Source organism: Ranitomeya imitator, chromosome 2 (assembly GCF_032444005.1).
Source record: "Ranitomeya imitator isolate aRanImi1 chromosome 2, aRanImi1.pri, whole genome shotgun sequence".
Classification (NCBI taxonomy): domain Eukaryota; kingdom Metazoa; phylum Chordata; class Amphibia; order Anura; family Dendrobatidae; genus Ranitomeya; species Ranitomeya imitator.
Window position 1 is genome coordinate 55478247 of NC_091283.1, and position 12669 is coordinate 55490915.

At 45.5% G+C, this 12669-nt stretch overlaps 1 protein-coding gene across 1 annotated transcript; it reads left to right on the forward strand.

Annotated features, from left to right (window-relative positions):
* Positions 1–316: 316 nt before the first annotated feature.
* On the forward strand, positions 317–9475 carry CCNP (cyclin P). Its single transcript, XM_069754478.1, has 9 exons — positions 317–352; positions 418–555; positions 1502–1583; positions 1704–1894; positions 1971–2069; positions 2140–2295; positions 6589–6747; positions 8475–8647; positions 8869–9475. The coding sequence occupies exons 1-9, from the start codon at positions 317–319 to the stop codon at positions 9038–9040; spliced, it is 1206 nt and encodes a 401-aa protein (XP_069610579.1). The 3' UTR covers positions 9041–9475.
* Positions 9476–12669: the final 3194 nt, after the last annotated feature.

Here is a 12669-nt window from a genome sequence, read left to right on the forward strand (position 1 = left end):
CATAGTCATGAAAATGCAGAAAAATCTTTAAACGAGAGGTGAGTCCAAACTTTTGCTCTGTACTGTGTGTATATATACGTATATATGTACCACTCCTCATTCTCTGCAATATTGCATCCGCGTACCTGTTAACCGCTGCATGCACATAAAATGCTGTTGATCTCCAATCTCTCCGTAAATTCCTGGGTCTATTACATGAAAAACTCTAACATCTGTTTGTTTTGTCTATCTAATATTTGCCATTGGGTGACCGTCATGATTCTCCCATTCTGATTACATTTTCCTGCAGGACATCCCTCGTTGGAATCCATAGGTCATGAATAAGCTGAAAGAACCCGAGCTTCTCCAGCGAGCAAGTGTGTATTCCTGAATAGTCCATACAATGGACTGATAACTGTCATGTTCTGCTGCTTTCAGATGGAAGGAAAAAGAGAACCGTTCAAGACCAAGGACAACAACAGAATTGTCTGCAAGAGAGAAGACAAAAAGTGGGGTTTGTATAATTCAGGAGAGGCCCAGACCAAGAGAGAAGACTGCAAGAAGGAAGACAAGAAGGTGAGAACATGAAAATGTCACACTCTTTCATGGTGTCAGGGCTAACTGTTGCCCTCTTTTGTCTTAAAGAAGAATCTGTCACTCACCATTCATTTGTAAGTTATTATCTGGTGTAAATGCCGCCGTCCTCCTGAATCGGCGTAGTTTTTCTTTTCTCCCAAAGTCTCTCTGTTCCTGAGATATGGCCTCCTCTTCCCTCTACACAAATCATATCTTTTAAGCCAATTGGGCGTGGACCACAACTCTTTATATGGTCATCAACTTAAGAGCCACACCCACTTGGTTTTAAAAGATGAGTACAACAAGAGAAAAGAAATAAGCCAGCTCACCGATGACAATCACAGGTGCACGGATCTCCGTTGCAGGTAAACGAACAAGTCCTCCAGAGAAAAAAAAGGGATTGAGATCCAGCTCCTAAAATTCGGTAATTATTAGATTCCAAAGACGATAAAATCCACAAACATGGAATAACCAAACTCCCTCCTCTTTAAGCTCCATTGATAGCACCATATCGATATGGAAATCTTGGAAGGGCAGCACCGCTATTGCTTCAAGCTTGTGGGGTGGAGAACCAATATTCTGGAGTGAGCAATAGGGGGTATATCCAGGGATGATCACACCAACTACTAATTTCATCAAGGACTGAATATTGATAGACTTGGGCACTGCATTGCGGTGGTTTTAATTTGACCCTATATGGCGGTATATGCTAGGTTTTGAAGGATCATTGCTTAGCCTGTGTCTTTACTTGTAATCTTGGACTATGCGCAGCCTGTTTTGTCTGCCATATGTTTTCTTTCCCTCAGTCCAAAAAGCAGTGATGGGTCACCTACGATATTATGGCTTTGGCCACCTTCAGATCTGGGCATAAGCTTTGAAGACTTGTGTATATATGATGAATTCATAAGGCTGGATGCTGATATGTACTCTGATCTTGATTCCATAGAAGAAAAGCCTCTTTCCATGTCCAAAGTCGTCGATCATTGACAAAGTTGTGACTTCAGTGGTCAACTCGATATCTGATAAAGGTGAGAAGTCCTATGACATGTTGAGCCGTGTCCAGATCAGAGTGATCTATAATATATGGGTTTGCCAGAATAATATAATCAGTTCCAGATCAGGCCATTCTGGATTTTTGTGTCTGATAGGCCTAACCCAGAGGGATCTCCTGACTTCTCCAGCTGATCCAGAAGTCACAGATCGTCAGACCTTGGTGGCCGTCAGCTCTTCAGGCTTCATTCTGAACAATTCTTGGAGAGAAGACCTTTCCCAGATCATGCTGAAGCTCGATATGCACACTGAGCAAGAATACGCCCTGGATATCTTCTCCAGTATGCTGGTGAGGAAAAATACAATGTGTTCAAATGCTAAAATCCATCATCTACGTCTAACTTTCCCTTTTTTATTGCTTCTAGAAGCAGCAATCCAAGCACGTCCTCCGAGCAGTGGACATCCCCAAGACTGTGACCACTGAAATGAGGACAATGCTGGTGGACTGGGTGGTCCAAGTTCATGTATGTACCTTATGTTATGCCAACACCATCACTATCCTGTCCTTTAAATGTCCCGGATTTATATCCATAGGAATATCTGTGCCTGCAAGATGAGACGCTTTATCTGGCCGTGTTCTTAATGAATTCCTACATGGGAGTTCACAAAATCCGCACACCTCTTCTCCAGTTACTTGCCGCCAGCTGCCTCTACATTGCCTGCAAGATGGAGGAGAGACTTATCCCTGAGGTCAGATGACATTTTATACATTTTCTCATTGAAGCAAGTTCTACGTGTGCCCATATCAGGGCTGGACAGGGACTAATATTCAGCCCTGGCATTTGGAGTTACACAGGCCCACTTATCACATGGTGACTGTATAATATCTTTGTACACTTGTAGGTTACAAGAAGCGAGGGGAGTGTAACACGACTATATAACATATAGTCACAGCTGTATCCAGCATTACAGCTCAGTCCTATTTATGGCTTTTAGTTGCAGTACCAAGAAAAGACGCTACTTTACCTACATAACTGGATCTCGTGGATAATGAAGGGATGAGACAACCAAGGCTGTGGAACCTCATTCTGATGCTCCATAAACTTTGCCTACAGCCACTTTTGGTTCCGCTGCGCAGCACGAGACACGGTGACTCTGAAGAGCGGTTACATCAGTAACGTCACCGCTCTTCAGATATTCCGGGTCTTGCGCTGAGCTCGGCGACTGTAAAGAGCGGTATTGTTACTACTGTCACCGCTCTTCAGAGTCGCTGGGTCTCGCCAGGTCTGGGCTAGTAGTGGGGGTGTATGATAGACACCTCTCCATTACTTACACCAGGGATTGATAGCAGCTGACATTACGCAGCTGACATCAACCCTAAAAATCATTACACATACCATAATTAACTGCTCTGGTGGCTGGGAAAAGCCGTAGAGTTAGCGCTATTCACAGGCGCCGGGTGCTAACTACAACTGTTATCATCCTTGCCTGGTCTCCCTGTGAAGCATTTCTGCTGTATTTACATGCGCTAATCTCAGGACGCTAAACGAGTGTGATCGACAATAGTGAAGTCGTTCACTTGTTTCACGGCTTCTTTACACCAACTGAGAAAGAATGATGGAAACAGAACAATCACAATTAGATCAATCTGTCCCCATACAGTATCATGTTATCAGCAGCACATCTACAGTTTACAGCGGGCGATGTGCTGCTGAGAACAAGGATTTCTGTTCCCACATAAACAATCCAATCACTCGATGAATAGGCAGCATTTTGCTTGTTTAGTATAATACACCCCATAGTCCTCCATATATTATAATGTGCACCTCAGTCCTCCATATAGTATAATGCACTCCTCAGTCCTCCATATAGTATAATACACTAATCAGTCCTCCATATAGTATAATACACTCCTCAGTCCTCCATATAGTATAATGTACTGCCACAGTCCTCCATATAGTATAATACACTCCTCAGTCCTTCATATATTAAAATACACTCCTCAGTCCTCCATATAGTATAATACACTCCTCAGTCCTCCATATAGTATAATACACTCCCCATAGTCCTCCATATAGTATAATACACTCCTCAGTCCTCCATATATTAAAATACACTCCTCAGTCCTCCATATAGTATAATACACTCCTCAGTCCTCAATATAGTATAATGTACTGCCACAGTCCTCCATATAGTATAATACACTCCTCAGTCCTCCAAATAGTATAATACATTCCTCATAGTGCTCCATATAGTATAATGCCCCGCCATTGTCATCCATGTAGTACAATTCACTTTCCATAGTATAATGCACCCCATAGTTCTTCATGTAGTATAATGTATTCCCCATAGTCCTCGATACAGTATAATGCAGCCCACATATAGTATAATGATGCCACCCCAGAGTATAATGCAGCCACCCCACAGAATATATTGTAGCCCCCTGAGTATAATGTAACCCCCAGAGAATATAATACAGCCCCCTCATATAGTATAATGCAGCCCCTGCATATATAATATATGATAGCCCCCTCATAGAGCATAATGCAGCCCCCCATAGAATATAATGTAGCCCCTCCATAGAATGTAATCCAGCCCCCCCATAGAATGTAATCCAGCCCAGCCCCATAGAATGTAATGCAGCACAGCCCCCATAGAATGTAATGCAGCACAGCCCCCATAGAATGTAATGCAGCACAGCCCCCATAGAATGTAATGCAGCACAGCCCCCATAGAATGTAATGCAGCACAGCCCCCATAGAATGTAATGCAGCACAGCCCCCATAGAATGTAATGCAGCACAGCCCCCATAGAATGTAATGCAGCACAGCCCCCATAGAATGTAATGCAGCACAGCCCCCATAGAATGTAATGCAGCACAGCCCCCATAGAATGTAATGCAGCACAGCCCCCATAGAATGTAATGCAGCACAGCCCCCATAGAATGTAATGCAGCACAGCCCCCATAGAATGTAATGCAGCACAGCCCCCATAGAATGTAATGCAGCACAGCCCCCATAGAATGTAATGCAGCACAGCCCCCATAGAATGTAATGCAGCACAGCCCCCATAGAATGTAATGCAGCACAGCCCCCATAGAATGTAATGCAGCACAGCCCCCATAGAATGTAATGCAGCACAGCCCCCATAGAATGTAATGCAGCACAGCCCCCATAGAATGTAATGCAGCCAGCCCCCATAGAATGTAATGCAGCACAGCCCCCATAGAATGTAATGCAGCCAGCCCCCATAGAATGTAATGCAGCACAGCCCCCATAGAATGTAATGCAGCACAGCCCCCATAGAATGTCATGCAGCACAGCCCCCACAGAATGTCATGCAGTGCAGCACAGCCCCCATAGAATGTCATGCAGTGCAGCACAGCCCCCATAGAATGTCATGCAGTGCAGCACAGCCCCCATAGAATGTCATGCAGCCAGCCCCCATAGAATGTCATGCAGCCAGCCCCCATAGAATGTCATGCAGCCAGCCCCCATAGAATGTCATGCAGCCAGCCCCCATAGAATGTCATGCAGCCAGCCCCCATAGAATGTCATGCAGCCAGCCCCCATAGAATGTCATGCAGCACAGCCCCCATAGAATGTAATAAATCCACCCCCATAGAATGTAATGCAGCACAGCCCCCCTCCCCCCAATAGCCCCACAATCCAGTTATCACTCGTTGATATAGTTTAAAAAGAAAATCACTCTCCTCACCTCTCCTCATGCCCGTGCTGCTCCCGGCTCCAGTCTCGGCAGCTGCAGTCTACCCGCCCGACACACAGCAGGTGCGCGATGATATGACATCATTGCGCAACTGCAGTGTCAGAGGCAGAGCGGGGAATGATGGGAGAGGGAGCGACAGCGGACGCTCTCTCCTCCATCATTGCATTCAACTGTACCGGCGTCATAGACGCCAGTATAGTTGAATGCAGCGGCGCTGGGGGGGGAGTCGACGCTGACGAGCGGCCCACGTCTGCCACCGGCCCTTCTGGCATTTGCCAGAAATGCCCGATTGCCAGTCTGGCCCTGGTAGGGGGCCGATGTGAGGCCGGTTAAGGTTGAAACCGCATTACACGAGAGTTGTTGCTCTAGGTTTTTCCTGGAGATCAAGTGTTGGAGGAGTGGGGTAATGTAGAAGGAGGCCACCATTCTCTTTTTTATCCTCAAGATACAATATAGTGATGTACAATATCTCACTATGGCTCATTACACATGACAGTATTATGGTCCATTTGGTGGCTATTATGGAGGAGCATGAGTCCTCTACTATCCCTCACACATTCTTGCCTATCTTGGGACTGGACTGCCCAAAAATGTGTTCTTTAATTCTCTTGTAACAAAAGAGATGGTAAGTCCCCCTATATACTGTAGAAAGCAGTCCACTGAAAGAGTGTTCGTCCGGCAACTATCTTGACCGACTCTCCCATTCGCTAGAGCGCTCACTCTGCCAAGTGCTCCTGTGTTCTCTGAGACATCCATTGCTCCACTGCCACATGTCTGGCGGCTTATCTCCTGGAGAGCAAAATCATCGGTCGGACAATCCTCTTTCAAGTGTCCCTTCACACATTAGACTAATGGCTGAAACCATTGCTTTCGGTGAGATCGGCCAACATTAGTCCAATGTGTATGGAGGTCTTTACTGTCGGTTAAGCTGATAATACACATTAGATGTATACCAGCCAAACCTACTGACCATGTATATGGGGACTTCCCAACCCTTGCCAAGGCTAGATGTGGGGAGAGATATGGATCTGGCAATGGCTTACATCCTACTTAGGAACACATTTGCACTCTACTGAGCTAAATGGCAATGTATACAGGGGATGAGGTAAGATGGCGTTTGGCTGACTGTTCAAGGTCCATGTAGGATGATGGTGATCATAAGAAAGGGGAATGGAAAGCATGAGCTAATTTCCCTTTATTCAAAGGCAGCTAAGCAGTAGCATGGTTTGCCTCTACGACATGTACATCCATAAGTGTGAGCTCATCAGCTGACTTTCTTTCTTTGGCTGGTGATATCCGTTTATCTATCTCCTACAGCCGGCAGAGCTTTGCTTCATGATGGAAGATGCCTTCAGCAAGAAAGAGCTTCTGAAAATGGAGAAGAAGGTTCTCTACCGCCTGAGCTTTGAGCTACATTATATACAACCCCTGCATTTCCTGCGCCTCCTCTCTGTTACTGGGAAGTGTCCCGAAAATGTAAGTATATACATCAACCCAAGCACCAAGTAAGCACGCTAATACAAGCATAGGATGTAAGATTCACAAAATGCACCCCAATCCGGTGTCGGGTCACCACTACCCATTATTTTTATTTTTTTTACTAAAAAAGCATGTATTTAGGGAAAAAAAAAAACTTTTTTAGTAATTGGGTTTCTTTAGAGATGTTGCACCATTTTGCTTTTCCAAGCGCTTTGTTTTCTGGACTTTGTGGCTCGTGGTCATAAATCAGCTAAGAGGAGCCCCCAAAAAGACACAAGTTATAAACACCCTGTCAGACCGTCATTGTGGACAGACTGACGGATTCTCAGTTAAATGATTTTGCAACCTGCAATGGACAGTGCAACACACACAGGGTCAGACTGGCCCAGCCGGATACCGATGCTTTCCTCTGTGGGTCCGTGGCGGGCCCCCAAGCAGTACGTAGAGAAGGGCCGCTAGTTTCAACTGAAAGTGCGTTAAAGGACACAAATTCAGTTGAAATGTATTGTTGCTAATGAGTCCGGTGGCTGACTTGAGTGCGCCCATCGTGCGCGGTGCATGACTGGGCCGTCACATGTGGTGCCAGTACACTGACCCTATATACAGAGTGCCTGTGTAAAATGTCACTGGTGATCACTGTATATTACCTATACACTGACACTATATAAAGGGCTCCTGTGTATAATGTCACCAGTGACCACTGTATTACCCGTACACTGACACTATATACAGAGCTCTTGTGTATAATGTCACCGGTGATCACTGTATTACCTGTACAGTATACACAGAGTTATTGTGTCTAATATCTCTGGTGATTCCTGCATTACCTGCACATTATAAACTATATACAGAGCTCCTTTGTATAATGTCACTGCATTACCTGCACACTAACCCTATACTCTGTACTGTTAACAGAGCTTGTGGATAATGTCACTGGTGGTAATAAGTATTGTTGGTATTGTGGTTTTATTCATGATCAGTATTCTAGTATTTGGTCACTATGTGATGGCAATATGTGGTCTCACCAGTGTGGGGGTATTTCTCCCTTGCATGTAGCATTATTTGGTAACTATGTGGTCCGGTCATGGAGTGGCAGTATTTCTCCCTTGAATGTAGTATTATTCGGTCGCTATGTGGTGGTAATATGTGGTCTGGTCACAGTGTGGCAGTATTTCTCCCTTTGTATGTAGTATTATTCAGTAATTATGTGGTCTGGTCATGGTGTGGTGATATTTCTCCCTTGCATGTAGTATTATTCGGTCACTATCTGGTGGCAATACGTCGTCTGGTCACAGTGTAGTAGTATTTCTCCCTTGTATATGCTATTATTATAAATTGTTTTAACCAAAGAAGCACTTTATTGCAAACTACCTTACTTGTACACCCCAATTATGCTGTGTGCATAGATGTGCAGGAGCCGTTTATCTTTTACAGTCAATACTCCACTATAGCAGGGTTAACTGCTTACAGATATTTGCATATAGCTGTAGGGTGGGCCCCTACAGATCATTCCCCCTGTGGGCCGCAGTCACCACAGTCTGACCTTGAACACACAGAGGCTACAGAAGGCAAATGGTGCAAAAAAATTTATGAAACCCAATTACAAAAAAATTTCCACTCCAATTACCGTAAATTCATATAAAAATAAGAACATTGACTCCAAATGTGGAAAACTCCTTTGTGTCGTTACCGTGTATTAATATAATGTACTTGTCCCCCTCCAGGTTGAGTATCTGGCCATGTACTTTATGGAGCTGACTCTAATGGAGGCTGATGGAGCCATGATTGAACCGGCTCTTTTGGCATGTAGTGCATTGTCATTGGCACAGATGGTATCCCGGGAATCTGGAACTTGGAGTCCTGAACAGATGGATAAAGGACCGCTCTACTCCTATAGGTACACACCAGCTCTAGTATTAAGATACTTAATGGGGTATAGTTTGGTAAAAAGCCAATTAGTTGAATGTCCATCGGTTGTATGTAGGATTGCCGCTCGTTAAAGTTAATGGGGTTGAGTTGTGGATAAGTGTGGTGCTGACTTTGGAAGAGATGCTTAAAAATCCTATAAATTCCACTTAAAATTTTCTTAAAGTTGGCTTGTGTCCTCTTTAATTTCAGTGATGCAGATTTATGCCACCCTCAAAAACTTATGGGAAAATTCGCCTTCCGTGCCAACTCCGATTGCAAAGCCATCTGGCAGAAATTTTCCCGTCCTCAGAGACATGGAGTGAGCACAGGACCTGCCATGGCCAACCCAAAACACCTGGCCCACTGTATGGGGTTGTTATAGCCCAATTCCTGCTGAGTCTACTGGGATGGTATTGGGAATTTCCTAAAGGCCTAAAAATTGGGGCCATCGATGTTGCCAAATAAAAAAATAAAGAAAGATCTGCGCTGTGATGAACGTTATGGGACTACACTGAAGAAACTGAGAAAAAAAGAGAACCTACATTACATTATCAGATCCCAATATAAAAGAATATTTTGTGACGTGGAATATAGAAATGAAGTCGATGTTTTAAATGTATTAATTTCTAGATTTCCTATGTGTAACGAATGTATTTTAGATGAGTGCGGAGAGAGTGTTTGCTTTTAAGAAAAAAAAAGAAACGTGTGTCTGTAGCTATTAAGATAATGTATGTACAGTATATAAATCCTACAAAACCGATCCATGAATAAGCTATGAACGGCATGTGTTTAATAAAGAGAATAATTTTATGTATGTACTTTGTCTCACAGAATATATTTTGTATGTTTACTGCTTTATTGAGTAAGTTGTTCAGGGGGAGGTTGGAGCTGCGTGTGCCCTTGGTGATGGAGGCGCAACCAACAAGTGTCTCTGCCTGGGCCAGGCTATTTAGATACAGGACAAGGGGAGCTAAATGTATCCTAGAGAAAAGTCTAGGTATATTTCTGGTTCATCATTCGGTCCCTATACACATTAGACTGTTTTCAGGTCCTGTTGACTTTGGTCTAATGTGTATGTGGGTCTCCCGATTCTTCCCTAACAAATTACGTGGGAGAGGGAAGGATCTGGCATATTGGATTTCCAATGACTGATCCCTCATTTTCTTTTGGAGACAAGACACTGTCAGATGTACCTGGAGGAGGACAGAAGAGCATGGAGGAGGAGGACTAAAAAGCATGGAAGAGGACCAAAGAGCGTGGAGGAAGAGAAGGAGGACCAAAGTCTGTGGAGTAAGAGGAGGCAGACAGAAGGGCATGGAGTAAGAGGAGGACAGAAGGGTGTAAGGAGGTTGCTTTCCCTGCTCCTTGCCTGGAATCACTTAGTCAGACAGCTGGGTTGTTGGGGGGAAGACTTTCTGCCCTGGACAGAGGGGACCAGGTGACTGCTGGGAAGAGAGAGGGGTGTGGTCAGAAAAAGAGCGGGTGAGCAGAGAGACGGCAGCGCGCCAAAGAGAGGGCAGGCTGCAGCGCCGTGCTCCCCTAAAGGTAGTGCTCCCCGTTAGGGCACTGAGGCTGAGATACCCACCATAGTGAAGGCTGGATGTGAGAGTGTGGACTTGGCAGCCTCCGTAATCCGAAAAGACGCATCTCCTGACAGTGACCTGAGCGTGCAGCCCCGGTGACCGCAGTGACAAGCCAGAACCCTTGAGTGTGACAAGTAAACTGCTCAGTGTATGTGTGTAGCATTGCACCTGCAGAAAGAGACTGCCAGCCTGATATACAGAGAATCAAGCAGAGTGGCTGAGTTACTTCCTGCTTTCAGCTTCACTGGAAGAAAAGACTTAACCCCGGAGTCTCCAGTTCTTAGGAGACAGAGAAGAGACTTCAGGATCTTCAAGCGCTGCTGGTGACTGTATCCACATTGGAATGAGGACCCTCAAGTCAGGCCCTCCCTGGATTGATAAGTTACCAGAACATTCGTTAACCGTTTGCGATTCCGCTTAGCTGTTTACTGTTTGCTTTATCTCTATTAACCCCCTGTTTACTCCCTGCGAGGAGAATCTTACTAGTGTTAATAAATTCCCCCCAACAGTTGGTCTGTCTGTTCCGTGGTGACATACTCAACCCTGCACTCTATTACAAGGGCATGGAGTAAGAGGAGGAGGACAGAAGAGCATGGAGGAGGAGGACAAAAGAGCGTGGAGGAGCGAGGTGCAGGACGAGAGCAGAAGAGTGAAGAGGAGCAGGTGGACAAGAGTGTGAGGAGGATAGAGGAGGGAGGTGGAGGAGCAGGTGGACAGGAGTGTGAGGAGCAGCAGGAGGACAGAGGAGCATGGAAGAAGAGGAGGAGGACAAAGGAGCATGGAGGAGGAGGACAAGGGAGCATGGAGGAAGAGGAGGAGGACAAAGGAGCATGGAGGAAGAGGAGGAGGACAAAGGAGCATGGAGGAAGAGGAGGAAAAAAGAGCGTGGAAGAAGAGGAAGAAGAGCGAGGAGAACAGAGGAGCATGGAGGAGGATGGGGCAGAAGAGCGAAGAGGAGCAGGTGGACAGGAGTGTGAGGAGAACAAGAGTGCAGAGGAGCATGGAGAAGAACAGCTTAGCAAGGTGGAGGAGGAGAGAGGAATGAGGAGGATGGAGTAGGAGGAAAAAAGCATGAAGGAAGAGGAGGCGGACAGAGGAGCGTGGAATCGGAAAGAGGAGTGGAGGAGGAAGCATGTTGGAGTTCCAATGACTGATCCCTTATTTTCTTTTGGAGATGAGATAATGCCAGATGTACCTAGGGAAGGACAGAAGATCATGGAGAAGGACAACGAGGATAGAAGAGCATGGAGGAAGACTGAGAAGTGTGGAGGGGGAGGAAGACAGAGGAGTGTGCAAGAGGAGGAGGAGGAGGAGGACATAGGAGCCTCATAGGAGGTAAGAGGATCCTGGGAGGGGAGGAGTTTTGCAGTCTCTCTATCGTAGAGAACACAGGAGGACTTTGCTGAGCAAAGCACTCCGTCAGATGTATGGGAGAGATGGCTGTCAGCCAAATGATCCTGTACATCCAGACCTGTGTATTAGTCACCCCCAGTGAGGGCAATGGGAGATCAGACGAGTGTGGGTGGTGGGACAGCACCAGCCAACCCTAACTCTGAGATGAAGACCAAGAGTCAAAAAGTGGTGGAGAGCAGTACAGAAGGCAACCGATGCTACAAGGTCAAAAAATTCAGGGGTGCTACGGCAAGTACCAGTGGACCCCACTGGTGCTGAAAGGTGTCCATGAAGATGGACACTTTCCACACAGACTCTTTCCTCTGCTCCTAGTATTCACATGGTACATCATCCAACTTTCCACACACTTACCTCTGCTCCTAGTATTCACATGGTACGTCTCCCAACTTTCCACACAGACTCTTACCTCTGCTCCTAATATTCACATGGTACATCATCCAACTTTCCACACACTCTTACCTATGCTCCTAGTTTTCACATGATACGTCTTTCAACTAACCACAGCTTTACTCCTGTGTTATTTATGACCTTGTTTACTTTGGCTCGATTATGTGCATCTGGTCCACTCTTAATTCTCTAACCAAGATGAACAGAGACCACTCCTCTCTGCTTCACACCTGAAGGCACTTTGTAGCACATATATTGCATAGCACAAGTCTGCGGTGTGTATCATACAAGTGTGAGGATCAGAATTAATTCCAGAATTGAACCAGAAGGAAAATGAAGGTAACTGGATACAGTCACTGTAAACATTGTTTCTATTTGTTTGCACTCTCACCCCTATAATCCTTCATTTTCTATTAACCCCCCATAATCCCTACACCTAGTAAGGAACTGTTCATCTCTTCTTCAATCCTCCCCATCCATCTCACTTCCTACTCAGAACTCTTTCTCAACATACAATCCTCTGTCTCCAAACACAGACACCCATCACAGACACAGACACAGACACTTATCTCTCCTGCTCCCACCTGCTAACACTTTCTCTGCTCCTTCTCACTGCTGGTGATATCTC